Source organism: Narcine bancroftii, chromosome 10 (assembly GCF_036971445.1).
Source record: "Narcine bancroftii isolate sNarBan1 chromosome 10, sNarBan1.hap1, whole genome shotgun sequence".
NCBI classification, from domain to species: Eukaryota; Metazoa; Chordata; class Chondrichthyes; order Torpediniformes; family Narcinidae; genus Narcine; species Narcine bancroftii.
In genome coordinates, this window is record NC_091478.1 from 37,303,564 (window position 1) to 37,325,218 (window position 21,655).

Here is a 21,655-nt window from a genome sequence, read left to right on the forward strand (position 1 = left end):
AATGATCACATCTTGGACCAGATTAGAGCTAGATAAAATAGGGGAGAAGGTACCAGAACATATACTTTATAAGTGTGATGAAAAGCTGGTGCAACATAGAAGTTCATCAGTACTGCAGCATCTGCTCAACATTTGGAAGAAGATTCACGTAGAAAGGAAAAAAACAAATTACCAACTACTAAAATTATTATTGACACAAAATCAACTAATCCCTTTCACAATAGATAACCTTTCCTCTAGAGAATGGGAGAGAAAAGGGATCAAAAGAATAGAAAATTGTTTTTTGGGAAATAATTTATTATCTTTTGAACAAATGAAGCACAAATATGGAATAACTCACGGTGCAATGTTTGCATACCACCAACTGAAAACCTAATTGAAGGACAGATTGGGAAGCAGGCTGAGGTTACCAGAAGGAAGCAAGTTTGAATATGTGATTACAGACACAATGATAATTAAAAGATTTATAACAAACATGTACATAAAGCTGCAAGAGAAAGAGAACGACGAAATAAGCTGTAAACCCAAACAAAAGTGGGAACAAGATCTAAACATAAAGATAAAGAATGAAACATGGGAAAAGTTATGCTCCGGAACTATGAGAAATACAATAAACACGAGGTTACGCATGATACAATATAATTGGTTACACAGGCCATACACCATACCCAAAAGTTAAAGAAATGGGACCCAACAGTATCAGATAAATGTTTTCGCTGTAAAAAGGAAACGGGAATAACAGTACATGCAATTTGGGCATGTGAGAAAGTGGAAAAGTTTTGGGAAGATCTAAATCAGGTATTAAATAAAATCACAAAAAATAACATACCAAAAAATCCAGAGATCTTTCTTCTAAGTAATATAAGAAGATCTTGGCCTCAATTTGGATGAAGCACAAAAAAGATTCATTATGATAGCCTTAGCTGTAGCAAAAAAATGTATAATGTCAACCTGGAAATCAGAAGAGAGCCTGAGTGTACAGCAATGGTACATAGAAATGAATAAATGTATTCAAATGGAAAAAAAATAACATATAATTTAAGAAATAACATCGCAGCATTCAAACAAATTTGGGAACCGTACATGGAACACAACAGAGAGGGCATACCGGGGACCTCCACCCCCTAAAATGACAGAATGAGAAGAAGACGAACTGAACTGACCCAGTGTGTAAAAGTAGATGACACAATTTTCTTGTTTATTTTCATTGTGTGATGACATTGTTTAATGGGTTTATTGTATTGTATATGTTGAATGTTTAGTGGGTAGGGAGGGGAGGTGGGAAGGAGGGAGGGAAGGGTGGGGGGAAAAGGGAGAAAATAACACTGTGTATATTCAAGAGGGAAAAATTTGTGTGTATTTTGGTTAATATGGTTCATAGTGTAAAAAAAATAAAAAAAAAACAAAAAAACAATCATCACATCAACATAGATTGTTAATTACAATATCCAAATTTTTACTGTGAGTTCAATGGACATTTGGTGCATAAATCCAACAAATGGCTACAGGTGTTAAGAGTGATACATAATTTGTATGAGGCAAAAAGCATCATAACTTGACAGGCAAGTTCCAGAATTCATGGTACTCCTCTTAATTAGTTAAACTTCCTTTCTGGCTTTTGTCTTCAGCACAATATGAGCTTAAATTTCAAAAACAACAGATTTGACTAAAAGAATGTTGCTTCTGTGATAAGTCAAGATGTGAGAGTTAAAATTTCAACACCAATAGGATTTTATGGTGATAAAAGGAGTACGTCAGTGATTATTGAGTTTGAGTTTAAGGTCATGACAAAATCTACAAGAAGTTACAAGTTTTTTTTTTAAATCAATTGCTAACATTTGCGATACTCTTGCAAAATCAGATCTGATTCCAGCATCCACAGGAACTACTAAAATGGAAGCAAATGAGTATTTGAAGAAGGGCAATGATCAGAGACAGAAGTCCTGGAATCATACAACATGCAAACAAACCCTAGGCCAACCAAGTCTGCTCTATCACATTCCCACTTACACTAATATTACAGTAATTATAATTTATTCTCCATATTCATTTCACCCAGATTCTACCACTCACTTGCCCATTGGGAATAATTTACAATGGACAATTAACCTACCTACCCACTCATTATTGGGTTAGTCAATTTAAACTAATCCCATCTGCCTGCATCTTTGCATGTTTCCTTCTATTCTCTGCCTTTTCAAGTGCCTGTCTAACATCCTCTTAAACATTGTTATCGTGTCTGCATCCACCACCTCCCTTGGCTGCATATTCCAGGCACTCACCACTCTCTGCGCAAGAGAAAACTAAGCTTGAAAATCTCCTTCTGATCTTCTCCCTCTCACCTCAAAGTTGTGCCCTCTAGTATTTGACATGTCCCCTCTGAGAAAAGGAGGTTGACCAACCACCTCTTTTATGCTACAAATAATTTGATACACCTCTATCTGGTTTCCACCCTCCTCGGCTTATGATACTGCAGAGAAAAAAAAATCCAACTTCTTCCTCATAACTAATACAGTCCAATGCAACAAAGGAGTGCTTTTCAATCTTTTTCTTCCCACCCACATACCACTTTAAGCAATCCCTTACTAATCACAGAGCACCTACGGCATAAGGATTACTTAAAGTGGAATGTGAGTGGAATGAAAAAGGTTGAGAACCTCTGCTCTATGCATAACATGACAGGCACATATTGATGCAAATGAAAAATATTTTTTTCAAAAAAAAGTATAGAAATTTAGCCAATTAAGCTTAAAATATTTTAAAAGAGCAAGTCAAAGTACTAAATAATAATGATAAAAAGAATTAAGCTCACATAAGAATATCATATCTTAACTCAAAGTGAAATCTGGAAAAAAAACCTTATAATAAAAGCAATGTCAGAAAAAATAATTGGAACATCCTTATTAGTCATACAAGTAGGTGTAAGCGCAGAAACCTTCAGCAATCGAAGTCTCATACATCTTCTGAGTTGAAAAGAAAACACAAGAGCAAAGAAAACATTAATGATTCACAGAAGTAGAAGAAGGGAGCTCATCGAGAAATTTCTGAGCATCCATTGGCAAACTCAGCCAATATTTCTAAATGCTCGGGAGTGTTATCTGAAAATGTGCTGGGAAACAAAGGGAGGGTTTATAACCTTCCTTATATAATCTCCCTACACAACCTGAACACAACTTTTTTTTCATCACCTCCATAGGATAATCTTCAACAATTCTGATTTTCTGCTGACAATATGTCAACATCCCTCTTTGGTGTGATTCTGGTATTAGTAGGTCTTTTACTTGGATATGATGTAAATGCAGAATCACCAAATGGGGTTTATTTCCAGGGACAAATTTATGAGCTCTGTCTAGTTTGGACAAAGTAAGTAACAATGTTTCACCAAACACCTCCCTAAGTAATTCTACAAAAAATGTAGTAAGTTGGCCAGATTCCATTTCCTCTTTCAGACTAAGAAGTCTCAGATTGTTTCATCTGCTTCTTGCTTTTAAGTCAGCTACCTTCTTCATGAGGTAGTCATTTGATTTTCTTAATCAACTATTAGCTGCATGTATAGCATCCAGCTGAGAGTCTGCCAATTCCACTGACCGCTTGAGGGATTTAATCTTTTCATCATGGTCTCTGGCTATCTTGGGAATTTCATCCAACTTCATGTCAGTTTGATATATATTTCAATGCAAGGAGCATTGTAAGAAAGATAGAAGAGCTAAGAGCATGGATTTACACATGGAAATATGATATTGTGAAACTTGGTTGCAGGAGGGGCTTGATTGGCAGCTAAATATTCCAGGTTTCCATTGTTTTAGGTGTGATAGAACAGGGGGTGGGGGGGGGGGGGGAAATAAAAGGTGGAGGAGTTGCATTACATGTTAGAAAAAACATTACAGAGGTGCTATGGCAGGATACATTGGAGGGCTGGTCCAGTGAGGCTATTTAGGTGGAATAACAAATAGGAAAGACATGAAAACACTAATGGGGGTGTATTTTAGACCAGTTAATGGGTTGTGGGAATTAGAGGAGGAAATTTGTAAGGATATAGCATATAAATGTAATAAACATATGGTTATACGAGATTTGAACTTTCCACACATTGACTGGATGCCCATACTGTAAAAGGGCTGGATGGGCTGGAGTTTATCAAATGTGTTCAGGAAAGTTTTCATAGAAGAACTGACTAGAGAGGGGGCAGTTCTCTCTCTCCTATTAGGGAACGAGATAGGTCAGGTGACAGAGGTTTGTGTCGGGGAACCCTGCGGGTCTAGTGATCATAATATTATTAGTTTTAGTTTAATTATGGAGAAGGACTGGGCCTAAGTTTGAGATTCTTGATTGGAATAAGGCAAATCTCAAGGAGATGCGAAAGGATTTAGAGGGTGTGGATTGGAATAATTTAATTTCAGGGAAGGATGTTAACAGATAAATGGAGGATATTCAAAGGGGAAATTCTGAGAGTACAGAGTTGGTCTGTCCCCATGAGGATTAAAGGAAAGGTTAGAAAATAAAGGGAGCCTTGGTTTTCAAAGGATATTTGGAATTTGGTTCAGATGAAGAGGCATGTGTTTAACAGGTATAGACAGTAGGCAAGAGATGAGCTGCTGGAGAAATATAAAGAGTGTAAAAAAAATCTTAATAAATTAGAAAGGCTGAAAGCAGATATGAGCCTGCTTCGGCAGGAAAGGCAAAAATAAATCCAAAGGATTTCTACAGGTACATTGAAAGTTAAAAAAAAAAGTGAAGGATAAAATTGGGCCCCTTGAGGATCAGAGGGGTAGGCTATGTGAGAAGTCAGAAGAGATGAAGGAAATTTTAAATGATTTTTTTCTTCTTCAGTATTCACAAAGGAATATTGAGCCAGGTGAAGTGAGGTCATGGTTAATACACACATTAATGAGGAGGTAGTATTGGCTATTTTAAAGAGAAAAAAGGTGGATAAATCTCCAGGTCCTGACAAGATATTTCCTAGGACCCTGAGGATTCCTCTTTTCCTCCGGTTCAGAATCAGGCTATTTCTTTTCCCTCTTTTGGTGAGGCGTGCGATTTTACTAACCTCACTGAAATCTATGTAGACAACATCCACTGCCCTAACCTCATCAACCATCATCTTCCTCATTAAAAACTCCACTGAAATTGTGAGTTGGATCGCACTAAGACATGCGGGTTATCCCTCATAAGTCTAATCTTTACCAAATGCGAGTAAATCATGACACAGAGAATCTTTTTCCAAGAATTCCCCTACTGCTGATGTAAGGCTCACGGTCCTGTAATTTTCTGATTTCCTCCCGTTGCCCTTCTTAAACACAGGAACAAAGCTTCCTATTGTCCAGTCTTTCAATGGAAGTAAATGTTTAATAAATGAGTGTACCATCTAGTCTGACTCTGGTACATTGTTGAACCAGAAATGCTTTTATCAGGGTTAAGAATAGCTACCTTCATTAAATGATGTACTGCCTAGCAAGAATGGTGGCATCTGCCATTACACTTAACTCTCAACCACGACCTGTCCTATTAGTCTTCAAAACAACATGATCTTGGTTGCACGAGAGGTTTTCCTCATTGATAAGCCAGAAATTTTTGATAACTACCCCGTAAATCTTTGAGTATAATGCGAAAAATTTCGTACTGAAATTTGAGCTCAAAGTGGGGGGGGGGGGGGTCCAGATTATACACGAGGTTATAATTTTTTTTCTGCCAGGTTTAATGATAAGTAAGATTACCAGCAACTGCCTACATCAACGGCAGCGTGACTTTGGTGGGCGAGGGGGGGGAGACAGACGCCAACGCGACTCAGCCGGGTGATGGGGAGATACGCCAACACGAATCAGATGGGCGAGGGGGGGGAGACAGACACCACTGCGACTTGGGTGGGCGAGGGGGGAAAGACGGCAGCGTGAGTTGGGCTGGCGAGGGGAGGGAGGGTCGTATTATACCCGGGGGGGTAAAACTTTTCCCCGTTTTTCCCCTCAAAAATTGGGGGAGGGTCACATTATACACAAAACGCATTATACACAAATATTTGTGGTATTTTGCTTACAATTATCTGACAATGGAGGAAACTGTGCATCAGCCTCAGCTTTGCTGCTGTTACCAAGATGATTTTCAGCAGAAATATGGTGGTGGTGGAACCAACATTATTTTACTACTGGCTTCTCACTCAAGGTCTACTCACTACCATTTTAGAACAGGCTTTTGATCTAGCTAATGTGAGATTTTTTTTTGCTTCAACTTTGAGTCATATAACTTCAATGGGAACCCAATAACCATGCGAGTTGAGTTAAATGTGAACTCAAACCGAATCCTTTAGTGGCCCTCTTTGGTATAATGGGAGGGAATGATTTTTCATCTCTGGTTCAGGGTCGCGCTATTCCTTTTGCCTCCGTTTTGGCGAGGCGTGCAATTTTACATAAGTGGAAGGATGCTGTCCCGCCTACTCATGGTCAGTGGTTGTGTGACATAATGTCCTGTGTGAACATGGAAAAGATTTGTTCTTCAATTAATAATTCAGATACAAGATTCCAGAAGTTTGACTCACCATCTTACTTTATAGTTTTACTCCAATGCAATTAAATTGTGTGACTTGTATATTTTCCACATTCTTTATATTAAATTTTTTTCCTTAGTTATTCTTTTAACACCAATCATATATAGCATCTGGCAACATGGAGATTGAGTTTCTCTCCTTTACTATTCTTCCCTTTCTTTTTTACCCCTTTCAATAGCAAAACTTAATCATTGTTGGAGCTCCATTGCTCTGAGATAGGGCCATCTGCTTCATCTACCCCACGTGCTGCAAGCAATTAGTGCGTGGAACAAAGGCAAAATGCCAGCTGCTTCCAGACAGAGTTCCAACTGTTAAAATGGTTCTGATCCCTTGCCAGCAACTGCTTTGAGTGAAATGATCAATTCTACGTCTGCTGAGGATTTACACGGGCCCTGTACTGTTCAAAAAATGGACCAATATCTCAATTGTTTCCTTTGACGCAATCCGGAAGGAGGAAGGCAAACAACAAGATAGTACATTTTTTAATTGAACAAATTGGAGGATGAGGGGTGACCTGATAGAAGTGTATAACATTGATTGTGTGGATGGCCGGAGACGTTTTCCCAGAGCTGAAATGGCTAACATGAGGGGCCATAGTTTTAAGGTGACTCTAAGTACGTACAAGGTTGATATAAGAGGCAGGTTTTTCAGCCAGAGAGTAATAGGTGCATGGAATACACTGCTGGCAACAATGGTAGAGGCAGGTACAATAGGATCTTTTAAGAGTCGATTACATAGGTGCATGGAGGTGTGAAAATGGCAGATTATGCAGTAGGGGAAATTCTAGGCAGTTGTTAGGTCAGCACAACACAACAGATTTCTATATCCTCTGTTCTAAATGTTTAACTCATCATCTAACAGGGGTTATTTGGCAACACACCTTTTCAAAGGACAACACAAAAAAAAACTTCTCAGGAACTTCACCAGAAATAAATATTCTAACTTTCATAATTCTTTATATTCTTTCTTTCTGAACATGGATCAGTGGAACTTACAGGAGGGTCCATATCTTCAGCTGATACGACTGTGATGAGGCTCCCCTTAAGGGCGTCTGGTGCCACCAATCCTTTATAGACAGGCTGACTAAATTCTGGGGCATAGTCATTCATATCCTGTAAAATAAGATTTTAAGTTATTTGCTTAAATACTGACCATACTTACTAAAATAATCCAACAATTTAAAATCATATTTTTGATGCAATATATACCATAACTTTAATTTATCACCAGGAAATCTTTTCATTCTGTTTATGATTGGGGGGTTATTGATTTCTGAGTCTCGCTGATTCAGATGATCAATTAACATAGTTTAATCTCATGGTATGATTTTATTGATCATCCCAACCCTTACATTTCACTTCCCTTTCACTAAGCTGCTGTTAATACTGATGGATGTGCATTGGTCAACTACTCAGTGCTTTGGGATGCAGTTCTTCATTATTGCTTCAAATCCAGGATCAAGTTTGTCTGTGATACCTCAAATAGCCTGGCAACACTCACTGTCTGATAAAACTATTCGTGTAAGGTTTCAAACAAAAAATGATGAGAACAGACCAAAGATAAGTGACATTTCAATTATGTCTTTCAAATTAATCCAAAGCTCATCTTTTCACTGCAACATTTAACTTTTAATTATTTTTGCATTCAACTAAAATTCAAAAAAACCAATTAATTTCTACCAAGGTGATTTGACATAACTAATTTTTTAAAATATATTAGAATGTTTGCTCTGCACTGTACTTTCCAACTTGATGTTAACTGAAATATTGTCTGAAACTGATTGCATGCACGCAAATGATACCAATTTTCAGTACAGGCCAATCTTTCATAGATTGGTTGATTTAGTAAGGCAAATTAGTGTCCGGCTCTAACTGTAAGGACACAAAATGCTGGATAAACTCAGCTGGTCAAACCGTGTCTTTTATGTAGCAAAGGTTAAAAAATACATCCAATGTTTCGGGCTTGAACCCTTCATCAAGGCATGAAAGAGTGATGGCGGGCGCCCAACAAAAGAATGGGAGGAGGAGAAAAGAGGGAGGGAGGGGTGGCAAAGGCAGGGAGAGTATAAGTGGAGAAGGGAAGGAGGGGACAGCAGCGAGCAGGTGGAAGAGGGATGGCTGGGTGAGTGGAGGGGGAAAAGAAGGGAGAACTGGAAAAGCTGGAAAGGGAGAGGGCAAAGAAAAGGCGAGCTGGTTAGCAGAAAGCAGAGGTCGGTGTTAATGCCATCTGGCTGGAGAGTGGCCATGTGGAAAGTAAGGTGCTATTCCTCCAGTCTGTGGGTGGTCAGGGTGGGATAGTACATAAAGCCATGGACAGACATGTGACCCTGGGAGGGTGACTCAGAATCGAAAAGGTTGGCTATTGGGAGGTCTATGTTGTGGCGGAGTGATCTGACAATCTGTGACTAGTCTCTGATCGCTACTGTCCCCTCCCTTCCTTCTCCACCTATCATCTCCTGCCTTTGTGACCACCCCCTTTCCCCCACCATCCTTTTGTTCAGATGCCCACTGAGACTTTTTCATACCTTGATGAAGGGATCAAGCCCGAAACATCGGATGTATTTTTTTAATCTTTGCTGCATAAAGGACCCTGTTTGACCAGCTGAGTTTCTCCAGCATTTTGTGTTTTTACTTCAACCACGGTGTCTACAGATTTTTGTGATTTTCTGCAGACCGTAGTGAGTTTGGACTTTCTCCCTGTGTCCATGTGGGTTTACTCCAGGTGCTCCAGTTTCCTCTCACATTCCAAAGACATATGGTTAGTAAATTGGAACCAGAGGAGTATTTGGGCACCATGGGTTTGTGGACCGGAAGGCTTGTTACCATGCTATATCTAGATTAAATTCTGGAGGCAAAAGATGAAAATGACAGACTGCATGATTGATGAATAAATGACAGTGAAATTTGTGTTTAAGTATATTTGTTACATTAAAGGGTTCTCCTGTGAGCAGACTAACTGGCTATCACTAATATTAACACAGCCATGTAAAGAGCACATTTTACAGAGTACAGCATTCCAAGCAAGAGTAACATTACAGCACTCTTGTGGTATTTTTAAACATGACAGTATAAAAGTCAAGTTGGATTTAACATAATCAATCATAGATTCCCTAGATTTATGCAACAAAATTATGTAAATTCAGCACGTGTCACTTGAAAAAGGACTCAGACAAATTTCTTTTTCCTTCTTCCATATGTTGTTCAATATGGCACATCATGTGCCGACTGGCAATCCTACTTCAATGTTCTGGACCACTATTACCCTTTAGGTGAACAAAATGTTCTCCAATTCTCTTCCAAACATTCTACCTCAGACCCATGTCCTGATGAGTTGACATTGGTGACATGTTCCCAAATGAAGGGTTGAACTTTGTCTGGATTCTGGAACCGATAGCAGCACCCAAAACAATTCCATCATGGTAACCTATTCCCTCGAATATAATTGTCCTTTAACACTGTTCCCACCCCCCCCCCCCCCCCCGCCCCTATACCAGCCACCTTCACTGGGGGATAAGTTATAGAAGCCAATTAGCTAAGCAACCAGCATGCCTTTGGGCTGTGCAAGGAGGAATCATATGGCTAGACTAAAAGTCAACTACTAACCACACTGAGGACTGGTGTCATTTCTAGATTTTTTCCCCCACTGTATTGTTCCATCTTCGTTGCTTCTAAAAAATTAAGTTACAAATGGCAAATTTCTAACAGTTACCCCTTATTTATTTTCATGTTTTGCAGTCAGCCCTGCATTCCAGGCAAGGTGTTTCCCAAAGCTATCTCTTCTCTTTCTTCTCTCTTTGGCTTGGCTTCGCGGACGAAGATTTATGGTGGGGTATGTTCACGTCTGCTGCAGGCTCGTTGGTGACTGACAAGTCCGATGCGGGACAGGCAGACACGGTTGCAGCGGTTGCAAGGGAAAATTGGTGGGTTGGGGTTGGGTGTTGGGTTTTTCCTCCTTTGTCTTTTGTCAGTGAAGTGGGCTCTGCGGTCTTCTTCAAAGGAGGTTGCTTCCCGCCGAACTGTGAGGCGCCACGATGCACGGTTGGAGGCGATATCAGCCCACTGCGGTGGTCAATGTGGCAGGCACCAAGAGATTTCTTTAAGCAAGTTACAAATGGAAAATTTCTAACAGTTTCCCCTTATTTATTTTCATGTTTTGCAGTCAGCCCTGCATTCCAGGCAAGGTGTTTCCCAAGGCTATCAAGTAATTGCTATTTGAACTACTCTGTAATTTAAATATAATGTTGATAACAATATAATGCCAGAAGAGAACTGCAAAGAGCAATCATCAATCAGGCATTTTGTTCCGACACACTAAATGATCTTAAGTTTATTTGCTGCAAAATACCAACACAGTGTGAAAGGTTCTTTAGCGATCAGACTAACAGATTAATTCTAACATTACATATACCTGTAAAGGTATATGTGTAAAGAGCAAAATTTGTAGTGTCTTGGAGTACAATGATCTATTAGCACCAAGCCAGAACAGCCAGAGAGCATTGTGATGTTTTATTTGATTTTTTAATATAAAAATTAAAATATTTTTAATAAAAATATGATCTTTGGATTGAGCTAGATAACCACATTTAGAAATGCACTCTCTTTTGTAGTTAGTTGCAGAAATTGGACTTTTTGAAGATTCAATTTTATTTTTAAACCTCTGTTTCTTGACTGCAGTTAAACAGGAAAATGTGACGATACTGTGAGGGCAGCTCACAAAACAAATGTGGAAGAAACCAGCAAGTCACGTAGCGTTCCTCATGTAGCCAGGATACATAAGCAACATTTCAGGCCTGAGCCCTTCATTAAGGTATGAGACAAGAGCAGGCAGACTCCAAAATAAAATGGCAAGGGCAGGGGCAGGGGGAGGCACACAGGCAAGAGGTCATGGGTGGATATGAGTGGGAGGGCATGAGGAAAAAAAGCTGAGAAGTGTTGGGGAGGGGAGAGCTCTGTGAATGGAGAGCGAAGGGGTGGAGATCTGGAGAAATGGAGTCAGAGGGATGGGGAAGACAGGGAGTGGCCTATCAGAAACTGGGGGAGGTCAATGTTACTGTCATCTGGTTGGAGCATGCCCAGTCAGAATATTAGGTGTTGCTGCTCCAATTTAAGGGTGGAATTGGTTTGGCAGTGCATGAGGCTATGGACAGACATGTTGATGCAGGAGAGGGGTGTGGAATTGAAATAGTTGGCCACTGGGAGATCCCTGCTGTTGCTGTGGACAGAGTGAACTTGCTCAATGAAGCAATCACCCAGTCTGCATCTCGTCTCTCTGATGTAGAGGAAGCCACAATGGGGGCACCAGGTGCAGTAGATGAACCCTGCAGAATTACAATTGAAGTACTTGGGGCCCCAAATGGTTGTGAGAGAAGGGATGCGATTGCAAGAGTGGCACTTACTGCTTGCTGGGTATCACCTTCAAGGGTCATACCTCAAACCCAGCCTAGACCATAGTGCTAAACACCTCTCCTGTCCACTGTCTCCTGACTCTGTGGGAACCTTCAGTCCAATGCTTCACATATTTTAAACTCAGGGTACCATTACAATGCTATTCTAAATTCGACATTAAACTGGAAATCTAACTCAAGAAGATATATGGTTTAAAGAGAAAAAGAGTAAAGGAAACATCTGCTTTGCTCTTCTGGCTTATCTTCAAGCAGAGAAAATGCTCCTCAATATCTAATCATATTGTTTCTTGGCAGGAGTTCTTCAGCAGGGAACCAGATATTGAAACCATTCACCAAGGAGATCATGTCCACGTGATCATAAAAATACATGCAAAAGGCTTACTTGTGAATGTTTCAAGGAAGTAGGAGCGCAAATAGAATGACAAGAATGCTTGGAGATCTGGTATTCACAGGACCCTCTTCCATGTCAGAAGATATGAGAATAATCTGTCGTAAAAACATACTGAAATGCTGGAGGATCTCAGCTGGTCTTTTCAACGTCCATAAAAAGCAAAGATATATTGGCGACATTTTGGGCCTGAGCCCTTCTTCAAGGAATAAGCAGAATGAGCCTGAAGCAGGAAATCTCAGTCTCAGAATTCAGACAATGCTGGGTGGGGGAGAAATCCAGTCCAACAAAAGGTATTAACTGGATATGATGGGGGGGAGAGGTAAGAATTTATCATGCATGTCTGTGCGAAAGGAGACAGGGAAGGGAGAGAAGGAACTGAGGGAAGATGACGGGGAAGAACTCGGGTGGGGAGGGGGGGGGAGAGGTTAACAAAAGCTAAAGAAGTCACTGTTAATGACATCCAGATGGAGGGTGCCCAGACAGAACTTGTGGGTGGTCTCAGTCTGGCAGTGCATGGTCTCAGTCTGGCAGTGCATGAGACCATGGACAGGACCATGGACAGACATCTCAGCAAGGGAATGGGATGGGGAATTGAAATGGGTGGCTACTAGGAGATCCATGCTATTATGGTGGACAGAGCCGAGGTGCTCAACAAACTGATCGCCCAGTCTGTGTCCAGCCTCTCTGACGTAGGGGAGACCACAACAGGAGCACTGGATGCAGTAGATGACCCCTGCAGGTTCACAAGTGAAAGGTCGCTTCACTTGGAAGGACTGTTTGGGGCCCCAAATGGTAGTGAGGGAGGAGGTGCGGGCATAAGTGAAGAATCTCCTGAAGTCACAGGGCTAGATACCAAGATCGTTCACATTATCCTGACTATATAACAGCTGGCGGTACACTAGCCATGCCGCCCCTTGTTATTTTCCATCTTTTAGGGTCTGCCATGTTTAATAAACTGAGGTGATTTTTAAAAAAAACTGAGGTTTCATTACGAGTAAAATTTCAACAGTCAGTTTAGTACAGTTGTTCTCAACCTTTCTCTTTCCACTCACATACCACTATGTATTCCCTGTGCCATGGGTGCTCTGTGATTAGTAAAAGATTGTTTAATGTGTATGTGGCTGGAAGGAAAATGTTTGAAAAGCACAGTTTTAATCAGCCTAATTGACTCGTTTTTTGCACGGTTTCAAAACTCCAAAGGAAATGGGCCAATGACAATTTTTCTCAAGCAAAATATTTCAGTAACAATTGGGTCGAGAGCAGTGATTTTCAACCTTCCCTTCCCACTCACATCCCACCTTAAGCAATCCCTTACTAAATCACAGAGTCCTGATGGCACAGGGAATACATAAAGTGGTATGTGAGTGGAAGACCGCAGAGCCCACCTCACTGTCAAAAGACAAAGGAGGAAAAACCCAACACCCAACCCCAACCAACCAATTTTCCCTTGCAACCGCTGCAACCGTGTCTGCCTGTCCCGCATTGGACTTGTCAGTCACCAACGAGCCTGCAACTGACATGGACTTTACCCCTCCATAAATCTTCGTCTGCGAAGCCAAGCCAAAGAAAAAAAGAAAAAGAAAAGAATGTGAGTGGAAAGAGAAAGGTTGAGAAAAACTGTACTAAACTGACCATTGAAGTTTTACTCATAATGAAACCTCAGTTTCAAAAAAAAAGTGGGATGTCAGTGGAAAGGAAAAAGTTGAAAATCACTGGTCTAGTAGTTGTTCAAAATGGCAGCAACATCAAGTGTTGAAACTAAGCATTTCAATGTACACACAGTGCAATTTATTATTAGAGACTATGTTCTAATGGGCCATTTTACTCACCCTGGGCCACTTTAAAACTGGAAAGCGGGCCTTTGTTGGCATGGCAGCCGTAGTTTAGCCACCCCTGACATAGCGCATCGAGCTGGAAAATACCATTTTAACTCTAGCTACTCCTGAGCTGATTCTGCATGGCAATTGCCCTTGCGGACACTTTACAAACTCTAATTTTTCCTTCAAATAGTTTTGGAAAGCAGACTTGAGCAGCCCCGCAAAAAACTAACAGATTGAAATGGTAAGAGGTGCTGCAGTAGATCTCAATGAATTTGAAGGTTAGAAGTATCAGATTCAAGTGAGTAGAAAATAGTTTTTATTCCGAGATGAGTATCATGTTCGAGCAAATCTGTTCTTTTTCTGCAGTTGCTTGAAGATCAAGTGCACAGTTAAATAGACGATTTTCAATATTCACAACGTACCAAACTAAGCAGTATGTGTTCTACAAAAAAAGCTGACATTTTCAGAAATGCAAATAGTTTCATTTTGAAACAGAAGACAAATGAGTAATGGTGATTCGGTTGTTATAATTAGAATATATCAATTAACCTCTACTTTGGTCAACAGCATAGTCTTTGGTCTGAAATGTACAGGACAAGAAATCTTTTTCAGGGAGTATTTATGGCTTCTAACAAATTGGTAACCTCATTCCATCAGCCTGGAAAATACAAAGACGTAATTAAATACTTTAAGATGTATTTTTCTACAGAGAGGTTTGGCAGTCAATCCTTTTTGCATGTAAATAGCTTCGTCTTGCTTATCCACAAATTATTTCTCAATTATATGAAGGCTGAAGAGGTTACAAACACACTGCAAAGTTAAATGAATACCCTGCTAAACCAGCTTTGTAGCATATTCACACCTGCTCTGATTTGAACAGCACCATTCAAAAAGTGTAAATTGATTTATTCCACTGTTGTGAAGAAAAAGAAACTACACACCTCTTGGGTTCAAGCCAATTGCTAATCAGAATACATATTTAATCACACTCATGTAAGACTAGCTTTGAATCCCCACTGATTTACTGCCTACTGCCTTCTCCCTATCCTCAAAACAACACAGAATGTGTGCTGCACTAATAATTTGATGCCATCTGTTTCATGTATTCTACTCATTAGAGATCAAGGTGTGATAAAAGCTTCAAAGTAGAGCAAATTTTGTTGAAGTGAAAGCATTCAATTTAAATTTGAAATGCTGCTATACAATTTAATGAAACCTTATCTGACCTTGGCTTTATATTCGATTGCAAAACCAGTTACTCCACTGTCTCTCCATTATTATTTCCATTGCAGTCACATTTATTTGTCATTCATTAGAATTCCTGATGAACTCAGATGCAGTTGCATCTCTCTTCCACCTGTGCTGCACGGTTATCCACTAGAGGCCAGTGATAATACAAATCACAGCTCAAGGTGGGAACTTTCTTCACAACCAGGATGACACATGGGATAGGCTGATAGTCTATTTCAATTCTACATCACTGAAGACATGAGTGGTCAAATGTCAAGAAGAACTGTTCCCACAAGTCTCTGAGGAAGTTCCCATGACGCTACTTGGAAGAACTACAAAGGAGTTTTCTCTAGTGTCCCAGTCGTTGACTTGTTTTCCATCAATTTCACTGTAACCCAGTTTGTGAATTGGATGCTATATTTGTGATATTGCAATAATAACCACACTTCTAACATTAGAACCTTGTGTAGACACAGAGAAATGTAGCACAAACATAAGCCTTTCAGACCCCCAGTCTGTGCCTACTGTCAAGCACCCATTTCACTTTTCCACCCATACTCCATTACTCCCTATATTTCCAACATTTTCCACGTCACCCCCCCCACACCCCCCACCTCCACCCCGAGCCAGTTTCTATCACTCACATGTGGAGGAGATTCAAAGTTCTTTGACCACTTTTGGAAAGTGGAAGGAAAACAGAACACCTGGAGGAAATTCAAGAATCCAATCTCCAGACAGACAGCACAGGAGGTCGAGGAGTGAATATGATTGACGGGAGGTGCAAGGGAACAGCTTTACTAGTTGGACCTCTTTAATAGTGGAGAGAACAAATTGTGAAAGTGTACAATATAAATGCAATCCTTTTTCCCTTGCAATAATGCTGTAGAAAGTCAGGGTTCAAAGTACATTTGCATGTCAAAGGCCAAAGGAAGTATCTGCAGAATAAATGGAATATTGGAATGAAAGTGCTGTCCTTCCTCTATTTATGTTGTTTAATTATTAAAATGAAATGTACTCAGAGAAGTAGTCCCCACCCCCCTGCAAGTCCTTAAAGATGGCCAGCGGGAAATTTAAAAAAAAATTTAGCCAGATTCAGCTTTGTGGAGGCAGCAGAGAGACAGTGTTCACAATATAACAGCAAGGAGTCAACTATCATTTGTCTTCTCTGTTAACTTTAGAGGAAGGTCAGCATTAAAACGTGTTTATGGTTCTTATGGATTATCAGTATTCAAAACATTTCCTTGCATTTATGCAGATAAAAGTATGTAGCAGATTCCATTTCACTTTTCTTTATAATGCAATACATTTTCAAAGTTATTTAATCTCGAACTTACTACATAATCCAAATAGATAACATGCAATTTTAAGGCATTACATGAGTTTCAAAAGATTGCACAAAACTGAGCTGACACCCGAGAGAGCCATATATCTGTTTCCATTAGCTCAACTGACAATATTCAGGAGGATTTATCTGGCCAATATAATTTTAATAGTTCTGTAATTTGCTTATTTAATTCAGTTAAAAATAAATCAACTCCGAAAAGCCAAGCAATTGAAAAAAAAATCACGAGAGAAAGCTTTTCAGGATGAAAAGCTCCTGCTAAATTAGATAAATGATTAAATAATATTCTGTTATAAATGCTACTGTCTATACATGTGTCACTCCAGATTGATGAACTGAACGTTTCCCTGCTGTATGCAAGTGTTTTGGAGAGTGAATCGTTTTCAACCACTTATACATTTCTTGTTAAGGTATAGGGCACAGACCAAAATGCACACAAGATGGGATTCACAACAGCAGACATTTTCAAATAGACAGGGTAACTGGTGTGGAATTGAGTCTGTCATTTTTAATATTAATTGCATGAAAGTGTACTGATCTATGTGCAGGTATGGCATGTGCTGATTAATTTCTTTAAGGTAACAAACTAAAGCCGTTTGTAAGCAACGTCTAAAGATCCACACTGCAGACCATGAAGAAATGAGCTCCAGTATGTATTCAGACATCTATTCACAATATAACAAAGCAGACTATTTCCACCTTGAGTGTGGCAATCTTTCACTACTTCATGATAAGAGAGAGAGAGAGAGAGAGAGAGAGAGTGTTCCAGAAGTACAGGACTGCAGCTCAGCCTTCAATACCATTATTCCCTCAGTGCTGGTCAAGAAGCTACAAATGCTAGACCTCTGTACTCTACTCTGCAACTGGATGCTTGACTTTCTCATCAGAAGACCACAGTCAGTACGAATTGGAAACAGCGTCTCCTCCTCACACAAGCACACCCAAGGATGTGTGCTTAGCCCACTGCTCTACTCATGATCCCAATACAAGAAAAAACACCAGAGGGATGTTAACTTGGCCTGTGAAATCACAGGCACGAGACTTCACTCCATTGAGGACATCTACATGAGGCAGTCTTAAAAAAGCAGCCTCTATCCTCAAAGACACCCACCACCCAGGCCATGCCCTCTTCACTCTGCTACCATCAGGAAAAGGTACAGGAGCTTAAAGACAAGCACTCAGCAGCACATGAACAGCTTCTTCCCCGCTGCTGTCAGATTCCTGAATAATCAATGAACCAAAAATAATGCTTTACTTTTCGTGTGCCACTATTTTTATTTTTACTAATATTGTAAGATGGTTATGCTATGAATGTTTACACTATGACGCTGCCACAAAACACTGAATTTCATGGCTTTTTATGACAATAAACTGATTCTTACATCCTTCAGGCTAGTAATGTGAAAATTAGAAATATAATTAATTTTACTTGAAGGCAATAATGGCCATCCAGCAACGACTTATTGGAGTTCAATGCGTCTATTAAACTCGGTGTGTTCTTTGATGAAATAATATAGGGATTATCGAATAAAGTATAATATTGATGTATTCAAAAAATAAATTTAATAAAAGAAATCACAGAAACTGGCATTTTTATAACCCTTTCAACAACTTTAGCTGACTCCAGTTGACTTACAAAGATAATGGAGCAGCCATTTTTGTGTTTAGGTGGTTCCAAGTAAGAGCAATGGGGTAACAACCAATTTAGTGTTTTTTTTAGTAATGCTGAGGGAAAACTACTGATCAGGACTCCAGAGATAATTTCTGTGCTTTTTCAACAATAGTGGCTTCAATATTCACCTGAGAAAGCATTGAGGGTTTTAACCTCTCATCTGATGTTATGTTTCACAAGAGCAAAAATCCTGATTTTTCTGTGATAATGTTAATCAACACATCACAAGATATAGGAGTCCATCAAGCCTGCTCCACCATTCTAATCATGAGCTAATCCATCCACCAACTCAGCCCCACTCCTCAGCCTTTTCCCCGTCACCCTTGATGCCCTGACTAATCCAATACCTGTCAATCTCTGCCTTAAATACACCCAACTTTCTTGCTTCCACACCACCTATGGCAACAAGTTCCACAGATTCATTTCCCTCTAACTGAAGAAATTTTTCCGCATCTCTGCTTTAATTTAATGCCCTTTTATCCTGAAATTATGCCCTCTTGTCCTAGAATCCCCTACCATGGGGAACATCCTTGCCACATCTACTCTGCACAGGCTTTACAGCAATTGAAATGCCTCCATTCTTCTGTACGCCAACGAGTACAGACCAAGAGCCAACAATAGTTACCCTTTCATTCCTAGTATTATTCTAGTAAATCTTCTCTGAACCCTCACTAACGCCAATTCTCAAATACAGAACACATAACTGTACACAGTACTCCAAGTGAGGTCTCACCAGCACCCTATTGAGCCTCAATATTATATCCCTGTTCTTGTAAGCTATCCCTCTAGAAATGAATTCCAACATTCGTCTTCTTCATCAGTAACTCAATGCGGAGGTCAACCTTCAGGGAATCCTGCATGTGGACTCCCAAGTCCCTTTGCATCTTGGAATTTTAAATTTTTTCCCCATCTAAATAATAGTCTACACTGTATTTCATCTGTCACCTCTTTGCCCAATCCTCTTATCTATCCAAGACACTCTGCAGCCATTCAGTATCCTCAGAACCAGCTCCCCTTCCTCCTATTTGATAGCATCTACAACACCATCCATTCCATTGTTCAAATCATTTATTTACAAGGTAAAGAGAAGCAGCCCCAACACCAACCTCTGCAGAATACCGCTGGTGACTGGTAGCCAATCAGAATAGGATCCCTTTATTCCGATCCTCTGTTTCCTGCTGATTAGCCAATGCTCTAGCCAAGCGACTATCCTTCCCGTAATTCCATCGGCTCTCATCTTGTTTATTAGCCTTATGTGTGGCACCTTGTCTAAGGCCTTTTGAAAGTCCAAATACACAACATTCACTTTGGCCAGTTCCTCTCTCATGCAACTGCAATTTCCTTGACTCCCCTGAAATACCGACACATCAGATTCTAGCCTCTCATTTTCAAATTTCAGTCATATTATGATCACGGCCTCCTGAGGTTTCCTTTACCTTAAGATCTCTAATGACCTCTGATTCATTACACAGCACCTAATCCAGACCTGCTGATCCCCTGCTGGGCTCATCAACAAACTGCTCCAAAAAAGGTATCTCATAGGCATTCCATAAACTCTCTCTCCTGAGGTCCTGTACTGACCTGACTTTCCCAATCTACTTTCATGTTAAAATCTGCCATAATTATCAACACACTGCCCTTCTGACACTCCTTATCTATTTCCAGTTGGATTTTGTAATCCACACCCCTGCTGTTGTTTGGGAGCCTGTATATAACTTCCATAGTGTCCATTTACCTTTACCATTCCTAATTCAAACCATAAGGACTCTACCTCTTCTGATCTTATGACCTTCTTTCCAATGATTTAATATTGTTGCTTACTACCAGATCCATGCTGCCCCCTCCACCTCCCTACCTATCCTCCTGATACATCATGTATCTTTGGACGCTCAGCTCAGAATAACATCCATCCTTTAGCCATGATTCAGTATGACCACAGCACTGTCAACAAGATCATCCACCTTGTTTCTAATGCTGTGGGCATTTAAGTATAATACCCTTAGACCAGTCTTTGAATGTGCTGTGTCTCTGTCATCTCTCCGGCTATTATTTTGCCTCGTCACCTGCCTGTCATCCTTGCTGCACACAGTCTTCACTTTACTGCTATTTTCCCCTTCTTCAACCCTAACACTCTGGTTCCCATCAGCTGCCATATTAGTTTAACCCTCCTGAGCTGCTATATTAAACCTACCTGCCTGGATATTGGTCCCTTTGGGTTCAGGTGTTACCCACCCTCTTTTGTACAGGTCATGCCTTCCCGAAAGATAACCCAATGATCGAAGAATCCGAAGCCTTGCCTCCTGCACCAGGTTCTTAGCCATGCATTTATCTTCCTGATCTCGCTATTTTTGCCCTCACTAGCATGTGGTAAAGGAAGTAATCCTGAGATTATCATCCTGGAGGTCCTGGTTCTTAGGTTCCTCCCTAATTCCCTGTATTCCCTCTTCAGGACTTATCTTAATTATGTCATTGGTAACAACATGTACCAAGACTTCGTCCCCTCCCCTCAGATTGTTCTCAACCCGATTTGAGACATCCTGTACCCTAGCACTAGGGAGACACTTGGGCTCACAGAATCTCCTGTCTGTTCTAACAATGGAATCTCCCATCACTATTACATGCCTCTTTGCCCTCTCTTTCACAGAGCCATGCTCAATGCGAGAGATCCAGTCCCTATGGTCATCCTCTGCCAGCTCACCCTCCCCAATACTATCCAGAATGATAAACCGGTTGCTGAGGGACATGGCCACATAGGTATTCTCTACATATTCCCTGTGGCTCCAATCTATCACTTCCTCACTCTTCCTAATGAGCTACAGGTCATTAAGCTACACTTCGGTGCACCTGGTACAGATGTGGGCATCGGGGAGGCATCGAGTCTCCCAGGGACCCCACATCTGACACACAATACAGAGAACTGACTCAAGTCATAATACCTAATCGATGAGCACCAATGTGTTGAACAAATACACTCGCCCACTATAACCTTTGCTTATTGCCTTTTCTCACTGAGTCAATGCCATGCCACTCTAACTCACACCACTCCAACAACAACTGCCGCTGTGATGACCACTCTGATACATTTCCTTGCACTTATTATGTTTATAACAGGTCAGCTGCTCACTCCTCCACTAATCCTACTTGATGAAACCAGTCCGTACACTTTCTTCAATGTACTTGCACAAGTTTGAAGTCTTGCCAAATCAGACATTTCAGAAAGTAGAGGGACTGATGTATTTTTTTAAAAAATATACACAG

The 21,655-nt window shown here is 40.4% G+C and overlaps 1 protein-coding gene across 1 annotated transcript in view; it reads right to left on the reverse strand.

Moving 5' to 3' along the window:
- Positions 1–21,655, reverse strand: part of pcdh15b (protocadherin-related 15b) — a 568,726-nt gene that overhangs the window by 215,753 nt on the left and 331,318 nt on the right. The window contains exon 20 of the mRNA XM_069899399.1: positions 7,534–7,650. Coding sequence (XP_069755500.1) covers positions 7,534–7,650 — 117 coding nt within the window. The remainder of the gene's footprint in view (positions 1–7,533; positions 7,651–21,655) is intronic.